This window comes from Trachemys scripta, chromosome 24, assembly GCF_013100865.1.
Source record: "Trachemys scripta elegans isolate TJP31775 chromosome 24, CAS_Tse_1.0, whole genome shotgun sequence".
Lineage (NCBI taxonomy): Eukaryota > Metazoa > Chordata > Testudines > Emydidae > Trachemys > Trachemys scripta.
Window position 1 is genome coordinate 1,121,171 of NC_048321.1, and position 17,727 is coordinate 1,138,897.

At 57.1% G+C, this 17,727-nt stretch overlaps 1 protein-coding gene across 1 annotated transcript in view; it reads right to left on the reverse strand.

Annotated features, from left to right (window-relative positions):
* Positions 1-17,727, reverse strand: part of IGSF9 (immunoglobulin superfamily member 9) — a 50,264-nt gene that overhangs the window by 18,276 nt on the left and 14,261 nt on the right. The window contains 7 exon segments of the mRNA XM_034756428.1: positions 3,451-3,591; positions 3,684-3,826; positions 4,385-4,530; positions 7,247-7,388; positions 7,858-7,975; positions 11,053-11,204; positions 16,751-16,903. Coding sequence (XP_034612319.1) covers positions 3,451-3,591; positions 3,684-3,826; positions 4,385-4,530; positions 7,247-7,388; positions 7,858-7,975; positions 11,053-11,204; positions 16,751-16,903 — 995 coding nt within the window.

Sequence of the window (17,727 nt, forward strand, 5' to 3'; positions counted from 1 at the left end):
GCCCTACATGAGGAGGAAGCAAAGGCAGGCATCATGGACGGCTCGAAGTTTGAGGACAACTCTCAAGGAGTCCATCTGCCTTGCGCTGTATGATTCTGTAGGTGAGCGCCCCAGCCTAGAAGGGAGGTGTCCGTGGGGATGACATGTGGAAGGTGGATGTGAGGGGGGTTCCCACGCAGACTCTTTGAGGGTCCTTCCACCAACTGAGGGAGTCAGGTGCCATCCAAGGGACTGATGCCTCCCTGGACAGCTTGTGCTTATGGGGAGTGTAGGCTGTCCTAAGCCAGGCTTGCATGGGGGGTTATGAAAGCGCAGGCTGCCATGCATCCCAGGAGCTAAAGACAAGCCCACACCACGGTTTGAGGGCTCTGCTGTCATGCAGAGATCAGGTGAGACATTGAGGTGAACCTATCCACAGGCAGGTAGGTTTTAACTGCCAGAGCCCAGGGCGGCCCCGATAAAGTCTATATGTTGCACAGGGTTGATTTCTCTACGTTGAAGCGAAGGCTTAAGGAGTGGAACAGAGCTAGGTCCCTCTTCGTGGCGGACTGACCTTCAACGGAAGGATGGCCCTTGGAGAGCTAGTCGTCCAGACACAGAAAAGTTACTGTTCCCAGATGCCAAAGGTGGGCTGTGATGATGGAGGGGACTTTTGTCAGGACCCTCAGGGCAGCTGACAGGCTAGAAGGTATGGCACGGTACTGGTGATGGTCAATGCCCACTACCAACCTGAGGAAACACCATGGTGCTGGGTATATGGCTACATGGAAATAGGCATCCTGGAAGTCAAGGGTGACGAAGATCTAACAACAGAAAGAATGCCACTAGGGTGGCCATCTGCAAGTGCTGCATGTGAATCAAAGTGTTTAGAGATGGAAGGTCTGCACTCAGTCTCCACCCTCCTTTTTTCTTTGGGCCCAGGAAGTACCAGGAGAAGAAACCCTTACTGATGAAGTCTGAAGGAATGGATTTGACCACCCCTGGAAGCAGGAGGGATTCTACCTCCTGGTTTAAGGAGCCTCTCCTGAGAGGGGTCCCTGAATATGAATAGGGAGGGAGAATGGAGCTGACCCGGATGGAATAGCCAGTCAAGATTACTGCCAGTATTCATTTGTCTGAGGTGATACGTTCCCAAGAATCATAGAAGATTAGGGTTGGAAGAGACCTCAGGAGGTCATTTAGTCCAACCCCCGCTCAAAGTAGGACCAACCCCAACTAAATCATCCCAGCCAGGGCTTTGGGCAGAAGGGAAGACATGGGCAAGATGGTCTCCAAAGGGTGGGTGAATGGAGTGATGTAGCTGAAGATCCAATAGGGAGGGTTTGTGGGCCTCAACCAGGAGTCAAAATGGTTGCTTGGACGAGGCAGCCACCTGGGAGGTGACAGTGGAGGATGGGCCTTTCTTGTATGGCCTAATCCTCTTTCCAGGTAGCTCAGCGGTTCTCTGGGGCAGCGTTGTGCTGTCTGAGACTTGCTGTATTTTCTCTTTGTAGCTGGAGCATAGATACCAAGAGCACGCAACGTCACCCTGGAATCCTTGAATGAGCGAAGAGAGCCATGCGTAGTGCCACTGAAGAGCTGAGGCCATTCAAAGGGCAAATCCTCCACAGTGTTTTGCATTTCCCTGGGCAAGCTGGAGGACTGTAGCCAGGAGGCCCAACACACGACTATGGCAGTAGCCATTAAACAGAGGCCATATCCAGGGAGGCTGCAGGAGGGCTTTGGCTATTGTCTGGCCCTTTGTAATAAGAGCACGAAACAACCCTGTCTTGTCCTAAGGCAAAAATTCAATATAGTTTTGAAAATTTACTCTAGTTGGTAAAGTCACATTTGCCATCAGGGCTTCGAAGCAAGCGCCTTGGAACTGTAGCTCTTATGTCCTAGAAGGTCCAGACACTTGAGTTCCTTGTCAGATATTGTTGCCTTGAAACAATGTTGCCTACTCCTTTTGTTGGCAGCGCTGATGACCAGGTAGTTGGGCGTGGGCTAAGTAAACAAGTACTCTGGGCCCTTGGCCGGACACAATACATTTTATCGATCCTCTTACAGGTGGATGGGATGCTGGCTAAAGTCTTGCCACGCTGTGTGGGCTGGCAAGAGGAGGACTTAATTAATAAGTAAGGCTACCTTGCCCTGGGTAGAGGCGTGTGTGATGTGCACCCAGGGAGTCCTGCTGTTCCTGGATTTCCTCCAAGGGATTCTGCAAAGCCTCTGCTATGCATTTCATCAAGCCTGGAAAGGCCCTGAAGTCATCCACATTGGATGGCAGTGGGGGCACAGTTGCCTTATCTGGGGAGAAAAAGGATGATGGCACCTCTCCATCAATTCTCAACTCTTAATGCACTGATGGCTCCTCTTGAGTAAGGAGGCTCCCTGTTGTTGGTGGAAGAGACTCTGATAGGATCTCTTGCACATGAGGGTACCCTGTAGACTTGGTCCCCAAAAGAAGCCCAGGTTTCCAGAAAGCCCCCTGTGGAGGGGCATAAGGGAAAGGTGCTAGACCCCATGGGTAGTCTTGCCAGGGCTATCGGGTCAAACATCTGCTGCCTTCTAGGGTCCCTTTCTCGGGGAAGAGGGTGCACCAGGCACTACTAGCAGAAAAACCTCTGATCGAGAATTTATGGGCAGGGTATCCTCACATGGAGCACCCATAGGGGCAACGACTTGGAAAACCTAAGTGTTCATATAGATAAGCCTTTCACCTACTAACAAGAGTCTGGTTCAGCCGACCAAGACAACGGCATTTTTTGCAACACTGCTGTAAGCCCATGACCAGAGAGGTATCTAAAAGCAATGGCTTCGTACAAGTTTGCCAGGGCTTGGAGTAGCTGATCAGATGATTGGCTAGGCATGTGTTTCTCCAGCAGTGAGGCTGCAAGTGAGAGTCAGCACCAGAGACAGAAGCTAGTCTTTTCTCTCCCCTCTTGTGCACTTGTCATGTTTTGTCTTAAAGGAAGAAGGATCGGATTTTAAGAGCAGCAGCAACAGCTCCAGCCCATCTCAGCTAACTTCTTTTCCTTCCCCCAAGGACAGTTATCACCATCTTTAATGTCAAACAAAGATGTTTTTCCAGGTAAAAATTCTCTACAGCTAAATGGGAAGGGTACAAGAGTTACTATTAAAATGAAAATCTTAATAATTTGAAATGTGAAATATTAAGTAACTCTTTTTTATTTTCTTATGTATCTGTAATACATGGTTAAAAATATTCCTGGGAATTTGCCATAAGCAGGCCGAGATCTCTGCACTCAAAAGCCCCGACCACGTTTGAATGTTTAGTGTTGTAAAATGACAGAGCCACGTTCACACCTTGACTCTCTGGGCCCACTTGTTACACCAAAATTAATCCATCCGGGTGCATGTTTGTGTGAGGGCACCAGAGAAGGGCTCCCCAGCCCCAGCCATGCCCCTACTCAGCCAGTGTTGGAGGGCAGGCTGCCCCCCTCTCACCTTGAGCAAGACGTGGGTGGGTGCTGAGGCACCCGCCGTGCCGTAGCTGTTGTAGGGGGTGCAGGTGTAAAGCCCCAAGGCGTCGTCGTTCCCCGTGGTGATGACAATGGAGCCATCGGGTGCCATGGACCAGCCAGGGAACTGCAGAGGGAGAGACAGGTCAGAATGCGGCCCCCTGCCAGCGGGTGTGTGGCAGAGGCTGAGTTTCCAGGGAGGCCTGGCATAGTCGGTACCTTATCAAGCTCCAGGGGATGCCCGTCCTTGGTCCAGCTGATGGAGAGAAGAGGTGGGTTGGCCTTGGTGGGGCACTGGATCATGCCCTGCATCCCCATGGGCAAGAGGGTCTCCGGTGGCATGGTGGTCACCTGGGCTGGATCTGCAAGGTACCAACGGGCAGGATGTAGTCAAGGCCTGGGTGAGCTCCGCAGCGAAGAGGCTGGGGAGTGGGGTGTGGCAGCCATATGCACAATATGCTGCCAGCCCGCGGGGCTGGGACAAGCAGCACCAGAGGCTGTGTCGTCTCTATGTGATGGGCTTGTCCATGGCAGAGCCCCTGGAAAGCTAGGGACACCCTGGATCTGCCGGCCGAGGAAGCCCAGCTCCTGGCAATTCAGCGCTGCTCCCCTGGGTGCATCTGGGTCATGGTCACATGGGCTCCTCAGCTCAGAGACCTGGGCCAGGTGGGAGGCAGGTGGATGGGGAAGCCGGCTGAGGCCCACAGCAGGGGATGGGCCCTTTTCTCCCAGGCTCAAGGCCACAAAGGGGGAGGTCACAGGCCAGAGGTATTTCCCTGCCCCCGTCAAACAAGTGGGGCCACCAGGGCTCAGCTCAGGAGCCAGGATGTCTGGGTACGGCAGGGTCCCTGAGAGAGGGCGGAGTGGGGCAGGGGTGGCCCTTACATAGGACAGGGAGGGCAGGGGCAGTGGGACCTTACACAGCACTGTGAGGAAAGCCGAGGCAGAGGGTGGTTTCCGCAGCCCATTGCTGGGAACACAGGTGTATTTGCCAGCGTCGTCTGGGGTTGTTTTCTGGAGCAAAAGGCTCCCGTCCACCAGGACACGAACACGAGACTGGAGGTGGCTGGAAGGAAGGGAGGGAGGGGGCAGAGTCAGGAGCCCAGCAGGAGCTGCCCCAAAGAGCCAGCACCCAAACTGCTGGCAGCCCCCACTGCAGGGCTCATGGCGCATCCACAGCGACTTGATCCCAACACATCACAACCAGCACTCGCATCGGCTCAGCAGCACCCCCAAGACCAGCTCCCAGGGCCCTGCCCGCTGCCCCCACGGCCCTGCCACCCAGTCATTGCCTCCACAGCCCTGACACTGGGGTCCGGCTACTGCCCCCACAATCCTGCCACTAGCACCCAGTCATTGCCTCCACAGCCCTGACACTGGGGCCCGGCTACTGCCACCACGGCCACACCACTGTCCAGCCAAACTCCCACGGTCCAGCCATGGCCACTGGGGCAGGCCAGGCCATGGCCCCGCCACTGGGACCCGACCACTCTCCTCACAGTCCCACAGCTCTGCCATGTCCGCCATAGCTTCATTACAGCTGCCATCACCACAGCCCTATCCACACTCTCGTCACTGTTGACTGTCCTGCTGACTCCTATAACTCCAGAAGCACCACTTTACCCTCCTGACACCAGCCAATCAAATCACTCCCTCAGCACTCACCGCGCAAGCCCTTGGCCAGGTGTGTATGATCTGAATGGTGCTGCGGGGAGGTGGGGGGGGGGACCCTGCCCCGATCTCCTCCCCCTACTCTACTCTAGCCCTGGGCTCCATGTAATGCCAGCGCTGTCAGCATCACAGGCCATGTATCACCACCCATGTCTGAGCTGTCAGGCCACCAGAGGATTGGAGTCCCCTTTTCCGCACCACCAGGCCTAACAGGGAACCCCCCCCCCCCCCCTCCCACCAGCACATCACGGGGGCTCAGCTGGGGCCACCGCTCCTGTCACCAGTGCCAGCACCATTCTGCTTGTGTGCATCAGCCTTGCCACACAGCAGTGCATGGGCTGGTATCCATGTGTACGTAACACTCTTCCATGTATCCGTGTACTTAGGAGCTCAGAGCATCTCCCTTGCTGTAGGACTGTGTGCACGCTTGCATCTCTTGGTGTGTATCTGATGTCGTCATGTGTGTCAGCAACTATATACCTGTGTGCGCACGTCTCTTCAGGTGTGTGTGCGCATCTGAGTGTATCACTGTGTGCTTGCATGCATACATCTCCAGAATATTCTGTGTGTGCACGTGCAGCAGTGCCTCCGCCTCTGTGTTGTGTTTGTGTGTCAGTGTCTATGTGTGTGTACAGGTGTATATCTCATGGTGTATACACTTCTCTATGAATCAGTGCGTGTGTGTTTGTGTATGGTGAGTGCGTGCATGTGCCAAAGTGTGCGTATCTGAGGGGAGTTCAGGTGTGGGTCAGTGAGTGCATGGATGTGTGTGTGGGGGGGCAGTGTGTGAATGCCCAGGTGTGTGGCAGTGAGCGAATGGATGTGTCTGTGTGGGGGGGCAGTATGCGAATGCACAGGTGTGGGTCAGTGAGTGCATGGGGCAGTGTGTGAATGCACAGTTATGTGGCGGTGGGCTAATGGACGGGGGGGCAGTGTGTGAGTGCACAGGTGTGTGGCAGTGAGCCNAGGTGTGGGTCAGTGAGTGCACTGATGTGTGTGGGGCGGGGCAGTGTGTGAGTGCACAGGTGTGGGTCAGTGAGTGCATGGGTGTGTGTGGGGCGGGGCAGTGTGCGAGTGCACAGGTGTGTGGCGGTGAGCCAGTGGATGTGTGTGTGGGGCATCGACAAGTTTAGGCTAGAAATTAGACAAAGGTTTCGAACCATCAGAGGACTGAAGTTCTGGAACAGCCTCCCAAGGGGAGCAGTGGGGACAAAAAACCTAATTGGCTTCAAGCCTGAGCTTGATAAGTTTCTGGAGGGGATAGTGTGATGGGACTACCTACAATGGCATGTAGCCCATCTGCAACTGCTAGCAGCAGATCTCTCCAATAGCCAGAGATGGGGCACTTGATGGGGAGGGCTCTGAGTTACTACAGAGAATTCTTTCCAAGGAGTCTGGCTGCTGGGTCCTGCCCACACACTCAGGGTCTAACCAATCACCATATTTGGGGTCGGAAAGGAATCCCCACCCCCGTCAGATTAGCAGAAACCCTGGGGGGGTTTCACCTTCCGCTGCAGCGTGGGACAGGGGTCACTTGCAGGTTTAAACTAGTGTAAATGGTGGATTCTTTGTAACTTGAAGCCTTTAAACCATGATTTGAGAACGTCAGTAACTCAGCCAGAGGTTATGGGCCTATTGCAGAAGTGGGTGGGCGAGATTCTGTGGCCTGCAGTACTTAATTTGTGCCAAGCAGTTCAGAGCCCCAGCGCCTCTGGGCCTGGCAGTTCCTAGCCCCGGCACCTCTGGGCTTGCTGTATCAGTTATGAATGTGAAAAAATTGCTTGAGCCCCAGGAACTCTTTCATTACAAATTAAGCAGTGGTGGCCTGCAATGTATAGTATAGATGAGCATGTTGGTCCCTTCTGACCGTAACATCTATGAGGTGTGTGCTTGTGTGACAGTATGAGAGTGCAGTGAGTGTGCGTGTGGCGATGTGAGCGCAATGGGTATGTGCGTGTCAGTGAGTGCGCAGGTATGGATGTGTATGTGAATGTGTATGTGGACGTGAAGTCTCCAGCTCCCTGCCGCAGCTCCTGCCCATCCCCACAAGAGGCCATTCTGCCCCTGCCCGCTGCCCCCGTGCCACCCCCTTGGCTCCCGGCGCTGTGTACCTGAGGTGATAGACGTTGCTGCTGCCCTGGAACCAGCTGTAGGTGAGGTTGCCAGGGTAGGCCTCGGCTTGGCATGCCAGGAAGGCATCCTGGGTGATGTTGACTGTGATGTTCTGTGGTGGCACCACGATGACCGGTGGCCCTGGCACACACATGGCACAGAGTGAAGTTCTGGGCAGACGGGGGCGCCAGCTCATTCTGACAGGGAGGGGAAGCGCTGACTGGACCAATGGGACATGGGGAACAGATTCCCAGAGAGGCTTCAATTCCTCTGCAGAGACTCGGAGAGGGGAGTGAGCAGGGTCTGGCTGCGGGGGATGTGGGGGGCTAACAGGGCCTGAGGGGGAGGGGCAAGGGGGAGGACTACCCCGGCAAGATCCTTCTTTGGGTCAAGTGTGTGCAGAGAGAGGCCACGTTCTGCTAGCAGACTCCCACATCTCACTGCATGTGCGTATGTCCGGGTGCGTAAACACACGCACACGTACCCAGCTCCTGCTCTGACAGGCTGGTCTCTGCAGTGGAAGGTAAGAGGTGCCCAGATGACAGGACCTCACTGACTATAGAGATTGCCCCTGATCAATCAGGAGCCCCAGAGATAGCTCCCCCCTTACCTTGAACCAGCAGCCGGGTGGTGTGGGTGACAGAGCCTTCCTTACTGGAGGCATGGCACGTGTAGATGCCAGCGCTGGCCCGCTCCACGCTGGTGATCCTCAGCGTCCCATTGCTCACCTTTGAAGGCACAAGGCAGTACAGGCGGGAGTGCAGGGAAGGATGTCCTCAGGCACCCCCAGCCTAGCAGCAGACCAGGGGTCGGGTTTATGAGCTGTACAGGTCATTTCAACATCCCAAGAGAATTCAGCTCCTGAATCTCTTGCCTTCCCTAGGCTCACAGTGCCAACCCCAGCACGGTGCTGCGAGATGGGGCCAACATTTCACCTCCCCTTCCCTGGTGATATTCTGTCCTGTACAGAAGAGTTATGTTGCCCAGCACAAAAATACAGCTACCTCTGGGACAGAACATGGTGGCTGTTTAACAGCAAGATGACAGAGCAGCTCAGGACAAGAAATGAAGAAGACTCCTGTATCCAACTGAATCTACAGTGTGGGTTAGAATGGGAGGCAGAATGGAAGTGTGACAAAATGGGAATTATTTGTATGACCCCTGTGTGTGCCTCAGTTTCCCCTATATTTGGCATGGCTACCCAGTGGGGTGGGGGGGGAGGGGAGAGGACTACATTTGCTCTCAGGGCAGGCTAAGACAACTCAGTCCGGGTGGAATGAAGAATCTGTTAAGGAAATGGCTGAAACCGACCCAGATCAACAAGGAGACCAGCAGGGAAGCTGAGCAAAGAGCCCAACTGGAGAACAAATGACTGGAAGGTGTGAGGTGAGGGGATAAGTGCTGGCTCCTGGAGGAAGCTGGGAGCTCTCTGACCTGGAAACTGACTGGGGAGGTCAGACAGAGACAGAGACAGCCTGAACATGGGCTTCACTACAGCGTGGCTGGGCTCTGGACTGACCAGAAGGGCTTCTTGTCTCTGTGCTGACCTACAGCCTCTCGTTGCTGTGTTCCAGCTGACTGATAAACCCGGCTGTTTTGGAGATGGTGTGTGAGCATCACTGGGATTGCTGGGTGAGGTGCATTAATCCCTGCAGAGTGGACAAGTCTCTCCCAGGAGTCTGGCTCAGTTGACATGCTGAGCAGAGCTCACAGAGTGAAGCAGGAGTGCTGGAGCCCGGAGGGTCAGTTTCAAGTGGTGACCCTGAAGGACCAGTGAGACCCTTGGGAGCCTGGCCCCTCGAAGGGTTTCCGCCAACAGACTGAGGATCTGTGATAGGAAGCAGCCAAGACAAGCTGGGATGCATGTGGGTCATGGCTCCCAGCCAGCTCTGGGGATAAACACTCTGGGGCCCCAATGATCCCAGGTGGTCAGGGCCTCTGCTTCCTCACTACAGCACCCCGGGGTCGGACTCAGAGGGGACAGTACCACCTACTGATCCCCACCCCACTCCTCACACCTGAGCCTGCTCAGCCTGTCAGCTAAGGGAGGCATTGACCACAGGGCACCTGCTGCAAAGCCCCTGGCAGTTTGGATGCCATTAAAGCCATTGTGGCAGAGGCAGGGTCAGTGGTAGTGGCAGGCAACCTGCCAGCTCTGGAATGGGGCCTGAGAACACTTCACCTCCCCTTTGGCAGAGCGGCCTACACTCTACAGTTCCCAGCATGCAATGCACCACACTGAATGGTGTAGTCATAATCCTGCAGCTCAAGATTGAGCAGTGCATGTTGGGTCCTGTAGGTTCTCTTTCTACCGATAAGGCCAGCAACCATCTCTCCTTTTTATGCAAACTAGGTAGTGCCTTCCAGGCTGCCAACAGTCCCTTATTACAAGGGACGTCCCTTATTACAAGGGACGTCCCTTATTACAAGGGACGTCCCTTATTTTTAAATCTGTGTACAACAAGATCAGGAGTTGCTGAGCACTGCAAAAAGCAGCAAGAAATACCCTTGGCGAATGTAGGTGAGTACTGCTTAGTATTAATACTAATAATATCGGGAAGAGGGGTGGGGCGGGGGTGCTAAGAAAACCGTCCCTTATTTTTTAAATACAACGTTGGCAACCCTACTTCCGGCCCCTGCACCCTTTAGGCTGCACTTGCCTGGCACAAACAAGACCCTTTGCTCAGCCGGGGGGTGCCCGGTGATGCAGCCCTGCTGGCTGGAGCAGGTAGCACCAGCAGAGAACTGTGGTTTAGAGCCCTGCAGTGGGACTAGGATCCCATGGGTCCCGCAGGACCCACTGCTGTAATAGCGGGAGTGGGTAAAATGTACTTTATTGCAGGCGGGACTGGGTGGGCAAAAAAAACAGACTGTGGGAATTTGCGGGAAAACACTAAATCTCTCATCAGTGTGTCAAACAGAATTTCAGCAATGTGAAGCAAGTTTTTCTTTTTTCTTTCTTTCTTTTTTTTTTTTAATAAAGGTTTTAATACTTAAATTTAAGCAAGGGATAGAAAGCTATGTGATGTCTATTATAGCAGGAGTTTTCCCCCCATGGTTTAAGCAAGATTTGTTTTATTCTTTTAGTGATAAAATTATGTCTGAATTCTGTTTATATAGATATCATATATTAACTGACCATTGGGGTTTTTTAGTAGCACGGGGGAATCCGTCTCTCTTGAGGGATTTGCAGGATCTAAGGGTTTTTGCAGGTGGGAGCAAGATAAAGGTATTGCAGGGCAGGATGGGAGCAGGATTAAAAAATAGTCCTGACGTCCCTCCTTCGCCAGCCCCAGCCTGGAGCCGCAGAAGGTGAAGGAATTTCTTGCCTGTTGCAGAGTGGCCACTAGGGGTCAGTGTGGTGTCAGGACATGAGAGCCTTGGCCACGCAGAATGGCTCTCCCTACTCTACCCTGCTGGCGGGAGAGGGGATTGTGGCCAGTGCCTGGGGCAGGTGGCCTGTGGGGACTGGCCCCACCCTGGTTTCTGTGCTGAGCTGGGCAGCTCTGGGGCAGGCAGAGAGGGGCCCATGCCTCAGGGGCTCAGCTCAGGCCTAGGTCTCCGACAAAGCAGGCCCTTGGTGCACTTACCTCCCCCCCAAAAGCTTCGCCCCCGGGGCTGGGAGAACTCTGCAGTGGTGACAGGAGGATTCTCCTCCCCACACAATGCCACCCCTCTGTCTGCATGAGCCCCAATCCACTCTTAGCACTTGCTGGGGGAGGAAGCCCCAAGTGAGCAGCACTTGGGGAGATGCAGGACACAGCCTGGGAAAGCTCCCCCCTCTCTGGGGCTGCCCCTCCCTTACCTGCACCTTGTCTCCACTCTCAATGGCCAGGTCGTTTCTCTTCCAGACAATGACTGGCTGGGGGCTGCCAATGGCTGAGCAGGTGAGACTCAGGGGTTCTCCATCTGGCACCTCGACATGAGCTGGCGGGGTCCCTACGAAGATGGGGGCAGCTGCGGAGAGGACGCGGAAACAGTGCTTCAGAACCAAGCTGCTGGCCCCAGGGCAAGCTGGGCTCCCTCATACAGCCACACCAGCTGGTTCTGCTGCAGAGAGCCCCAGGCACTCGCTCTGCTTAGTCCTGGTGGGCCGGCAGCACAGGGCAAGGAGTGTGATCTGAGGGTCAGAGCCAAGGGCTAGGAGCCAGGACTCCTGGGTTCCATTCCTGGCTCAGGGAAGGGGTGCTGGGAGGGTATGGACAGAGGGCGGGAGATCTGGAGTCTGATCCTGTCTGTGGTGCTGGGCAAATTCCTTCCTCTCCCTCTCCCCAGTAACCCTGCCAGCCTCAGTGCAGTGTTGTGCAGAGAACGTGTAGGGAAGTGAGGAGCAGAACGGGGCTGAGGACGGACTGGGGGCTTCACTGCAAGTGCTGAAAAAAATAAACTGGAAAAAGTTCGATTAAGCCCAAACCGAAACTGTCAACACCAAGAAACATCAGCGAATGGGAAAAGTCGACAGATTTGTTTCAGGGTTAACAAAGTCTGTTGTGCGACATGGAATGAAACTGTTTGTTCCCAGATGCTTTAAACTTTTTTTTTTTAAATAAAAGCAAAGGAAATGAAGGGCCAGATTCCCAAACGAAGGGCCACAGGAGGAGCAGCCCCTTATAACCTTAAGCAGCCGGAGTGACCCTGATGTGTGGAGAGGAGGGGGGAGGGGCATGTGTGCACACAAGCTTGAAGAAGTGAATGAGCCAGCCTCTAAGTCCCTGGGATCCCGAATTCCAGGAACACTGCGCTCATCCCACCCCCACGAGGGGAGCTGGGGTCAGCAGCTCCTCAGGAAAGTGAGCAGCTGGTGCAGACACATGCCCTGCCCCTGCTGTGCGCAGTGGGTGCTGAACACTCCTCCCACGGGAGTGCAGAACACTGACACATGCGGTGCACAGCCGTTGCTGGTGGCACCAGCTGGGGGCAGGGCCTGTCTGCAGGGAGATGGCAGACTCCTTGGGGCAGGGCCTGTGTCCATTGCACTCAGCTGTAGAGTGCCCAGGGCACTGTCCATACTACACCCAAGGCCCAGCCTGCATCCAGGCGCACAGCTCTGCTGGTCCTGATGGGTCCAGGATTGCTGGGCCCTGGGACAGCCACTGGGTTTCTGTGGCAAAGGGGAGGGGAGGCACAGACTGTGCCAACGCCCCGTGGAGAGCAGGGCTCGCTCCCTTGGGCCTGTGCTGATGGCAGGGTGCCTGCAGCCCCCAGGCCAGGGCTGCTGGGTTGAGCCGGAAAAGAGGCATTCGAGTACTTCCTCTGCCCCCCCCCCCCCCCCCAAGCTGGATGAGATGGGAGAGCCCACAAGGCATGAAGTACAGGGTCAGGGTTGCTCCTGCAGGCCAAGGGCAGGGAGGGACCTGCCCTGAGATCCAGGCCTCCCAGTCCCCACCCCCTGATGCTATAAACGGAGAGGAGGCTCAGCACAAAGGCTTATTGTGTGCTGCCTGGGGTCCAAGGGTCAGGGCCCACCCCCTTGGAGGTTTAATAGTTAGGCTGGGCCTTTTACAAGTGTTTACTCAGGAGGGCAGATTTGGGTCCCTTTACAGGCTTCTCCGGGAAGGCGTATGGGGAAGGGGAGCGGAGGTCAGAGCCCTGCAGGCGCTGTGTCTGCTCCAGGGACAGTATCCTCAGGCCAAGGCAGGATGATCCCCTGCGGCTCCCCCCACACTTATGCTGAGTTCCTTGGGCCACACAGAACTGGAATGGGACCCTGCAACCCAGCCATGGGGCCCACATGCTCAGATCCAGTGTGGAACGCTGAAACCAAGGGCTGTGATGGCAACATCCCCAGGGCTAGCGCTGCCAGTGGGCACAGGACATTTACAGCCACACGTCCACCAGGGGCCACTAACGGGGGCTGCGGAGGGTTCCCAGAAGAGTCTCAAGTTGGGCTCCCAAGAACTGAGGCCCCCCAGTCTGGGACCATGTCAGAGCACTTTGGCCTTGAGCCCTGGCCAGGAGTTTGTGTGTTTTCATGTAAGGAGGCTGGGGACACCACGTGGGCAGCGCAAACTGGGGTGGGGTGGGGTGGGTGCAACCGGCCAAGCACAGCAGACCCGTTGTCTGGGCCCCAGGAGGTAACCAGGCCCCAGTCGGGGGAGAGTCCAGCCAGGCGCTTGCCCCGCTGCTCCTCAGCTCATGGAGCAACAAGCTGCTTGCGGCTCTGCTAATGTGCTTGGCACGGAGGGGAAAAGTGGAGCTTTCGAGGAAGGCAGCTGCCAGGGTTTCACAGAGGCTAGCGAAGACAAGAGGGGTGGGGGCTGGACGGGGGCCTGCCTCGCACTGCTGCTGTCCCTCCCCCGCCCCGTGTGATGGTCTCACTCTACTCGGCTGCATTTACCCTGACCGTGTGCTCATTCTGCTCAGGGCTAAATGAGGAGCCCAGGGCATATCCGTGGGAGGGGATCAGGCCCAGAGCGTACCCAGGGGAGGGGTGGAGGGAAAACTGGGCCCAGAGTGTTGGGTTCACCCAGTGTGGAGAGGAATTTGGCCCATAGTGTACTCGGAGGAAGGAGGGGGGAAACTGGGCCCAGAGCATACTTGGGGAATTGGGGAGGGGGGGGGGGCAGACCCCGAGTGCAGCGGGGGGGGGGGGCAGAGATCAGACTCAGAGCATAGTGTGTACCCGGGGGAGGAGACTCAGACCCAGAGTGCAGCGGGGAAAGGGGGACGGGGAGCAGAGATCAGACCCATAACAGTGTGTACCGGGCGAAGAGAATCAGACCCAGAGTGCAGTTCGGGGGTGGGGACCAGAGATCAGACCCAGAGCATAGTGTGTATCCAGGGGAAGAGAATCAGACCCAGAGTGCAGTGGAAGGGGTGGGGAGCGGAGATCAGACCCAGAGTATAGTGTGTACCCGGGGGAGGAGAATCAGACCCAGAGTGCAGCGGGGAGGGGGTGGGGAGCGGAGATCAGACCCAGAGCATAGTGTGTACCCGGGGGAGGAGAATCAGACCCAGAGTTCAGTTGGGGAGCGGAGATCAGACCCAGCGCATAGTGCGTACCCAGGGGAAGAGAATCAGACCCAGAGTGCAGCGGGGGGCTGGGGGGCGGAGATCAGACCCAGACCATAGTGTGTACCTGGGGGAGGAGAATCAGAACTAGAGTGCAACAGGTAAGGTTACCATATTTCAACAATCAAAAAAGAGGACACGGGGTGCCACCCTAGCTCTGCCCCCTCCCACTTCCTGCCCCCCCCAGAATCCCCCTACCTGCCCCCCCGCAACTGCCCCCAGGACCCCACCCCCTAAGTGTCCCTGCTCCCTGTCCCCTGACTGCCCCAACCGCTCTCTACACCCCCTTCTCCCGACAGCCCCCCCATAACCCCCGACCAATCTAACCCCCCCGTTCCCTGTCCTTTGCCTGCCCCAACTGCTCTCTACACCCCCTTCTCCTGACAGCCCTCCCCAAACCCCTGACCAATCTAACCCCCCCGTTTCCTGTCCCTTGCCTGCCCCCAACCGCTCTCTACACCCCCTTCTCCTGACAGCCCCCCCGAACCCCCGACCAATCTAACCGCCCTGTTCCCTGTCCCTTGCCTGCCCCAACCGCTCTCTACACCCCCTTGTCCTGACAGCCCCCCCCGAACCCCAGACCAATCTAACCCCCCTGTTCCCTGTCCCTTGCCTGCCCTCCCCGCCACCAGGCCGAGGGAGAGCTGCGGGCTCCACGTGCAGCCAAACACTGTGGCACTGCTCTGCGGGGGAGGAGGGAGTGGGGGAGGGGGAGGGACTCTGGCTGCTAGAGGCCCCAGTGGCTGAGAGCAGCTTTCAATCAGGCCCAGCCGTCCAATCAGCCACTCCGCACTCTGCATGAGGGGAAGGGGGAAATCCGGGACATTTCTACCTTATTAGAAATCCACCCCGGACGGCCATTTACAGCTGAAAAAGTCAGATATGTCCGAGGAAACCCGGACGGATGGTAACCCTAGCAGCAGGGGTGTGGGGAGCGGAGATCAGACCCAGGGCATAGTGTGTACCCGTGGGAGAAGAATCAGACCCAGAGTGCAGCGGGGGGTGGGGGGGGGAGCAGAGATCAGACCCATAATGCAGGGTATCCAGGGGAGGAGAATCAGACCCAGAGTGCAGTTGGGGAGTGGAGATCAGACCCAGGGCATAGTGTGTACCCAGGGGAGGAGAATCAGACCCAGAGCAAGCCCCTAAGGGACAGCACAAGTGAGGTCAGGGAAGAGCTGAAGGAGGGAAGGGCAGACGCGAGCACCCTTCCTGCCCTGCCAGAGGCTAGATCACTGCTGTGCTTCTCTGTAAGCAGCCTGGTGCCTCCCCTGCCCTCCCAGCGTAGGCTTCAGGGTGAGGGTCACACACAGCTGGTAAGAGAGATTTACAGCAGGGGGGAAAGGGGACCAAGGCCTGCAGAGAGAAAGCCCTGGGCAGCACCAGGACTCCCTGCCATGGCCCAGCCGAGCTCACGCTGCTCCTCTGCAGCCCTATACACGTCGGCACCAACCATGCCAGCCCCACTGCCATTAGGACACGCCTTGCTGCCAAACCAGCCAAAGTGGGGAGAGGTGTGAAGTCTAAAGCCCAGCCCCGTCCAAATGCAGACGAGCCTGCACCCCCAGTGTCCCCAGCACACTCAGCCCTCGCTGCACCCTGCCCGTCCGGCCCCACCTGCATCGAACACCATGTCACAGCTGCTTCGAGTCTGCCACAGGGGTTGGGAGGTCCCCCCCACCCCATTCCAATACAAGAACTGGGATCCAACACCCGCAATCCCCCTGGAACGCCAGAAGGCCCAGCCCGAGACACGGCATGGGGCCACAATGGCCCCAGCAGGCCCTGCCCAGCACTGCCCCCTGCCATGGTGCAGGCAGGCACCCAGAGCACTGCCTCAAGGAAACCTAGGCCCTACATAGGGGAGGCAATGCCTCCTTCACACAGAGCTGGGGAGACCAGTGCCAGTGCAGGTACCTACGAATGCCGTAAAAGCTGCTGGTGCCAGGAAAATTTTGTGCCCAGCATGGGGAGGGAGCGCTGGTCACGCCCCAGGACACCCCTGCATGGAGGAAGGCTGGACACGCCTGGCACGGGGACCTAGAGTGCCCTGTCACAGGGGAGGGACTGGTCATGCCTGGAACCAGAACCCAGAGACCCCCAACACAGGCAAGGGCTGGACCCAGAGTGCCCTGGCACAGGGACAGGGGGTGATCATGCCTGGCATCAGGATCCAACATGCCCCAGGAAGAGGGGGATTTGGTTTCACTGGCACTAGGACCCATAGAGTTCTGGCATGAGGGGCAGGGGGCTGGTCACGGCTGGCACCGGAACCCAGAGTGTCCCTGCATGGCGGAGACTGGTCATGGTTGGCACCAGGACCCAGAGCGCCCCTGCAAAGGGAGATTTGGTCACAGCTGGCACCAAGATCCCAAGTGTCCTTGCATGGGGGAGGCTGGTCACGGCTGGCACTGCCTCTATCTCTCCCTGTCTCCCTATGGCACTGCCCGGCCTCCCCACCAGAGCACACCGACTCCTGGCCTGGCACATACAGTTGACAGTGAGGTGGGTCCAGGTGCCATTCTGGAACTCGTCGTCATTGCTGTGCCTATCTAGGAAGAGGACGCGACACTCATACCAGCCTTGGTCCTCGGCACGCAGGAGGTCGATCCGCAACGAGGCGCCTTCCTGGATCCGCACACGACCTGCCAACACAGAGCCAGCCTGTCACGCAGAACACCGAGCAGCTTGGGGGCAGTGCCAGGCACCAGCAGGGGAACACCCCCTACCTGAGGGCAATTGCCTGGGCCAGCCGTGTGCTGGAGGGCACATGCCCAGCCTGCGCCAACCCCTTCTGTGCAGTATCTCACAGCCCCCTAGGCTCCGGAGCAATGAGCTCTATCCAATCCCCACTCAACACATCCTGGTCTCCCCCAGCACAGCACCCCAGCTTCTTCCCCACAATCTTCCCCAGCCCATCCAAAGGGGCCAGCTGGCTCCTGGTCCCGGCTGAGGCCCTACAGCTCAACTCCCTGCCTCCTGGCCCTGCTCTTGCTCCCGGCTGGGGTGGGGGAGCTGGGAACTGCCAGGCAAACAAATGCCTGTCTGGGGACCGGGTCGGAGGACAGATACACAGACCCAGCATTAGACACATCGCCGCCGGCCCAGTGGGGCAGGAGGGGCGAGGTAGCGGGGGAGGGGAGATGCAGAAAGGGGGCTTGGGGCAGATGGTCTAACGAGGGGCCCCAGAATCATCCCTAGCTCCATAATCCCCACCTGGGCCAGCTCCCGCCCCTAGTACTGGCCTCTCTACCTGCAATGGCATGGGAGCCCCCGGCTGCAAGTCCTGCAGATTGCTGAGTGCCTCCTCCCCAGCAGCTGCTGCCTCCTCAGGGAGCACGTTCCAGCCCCCTTCCCCCACGAACCACCAGTGCCATCCTCGGCCTGCCCCTCCCCCTTGCAGTCCTTGCTAACCCCACCTCCCTGTGAGCCTGAGGGGCCCCCCCAGCAAGCTCTTCCTCCTCGACCT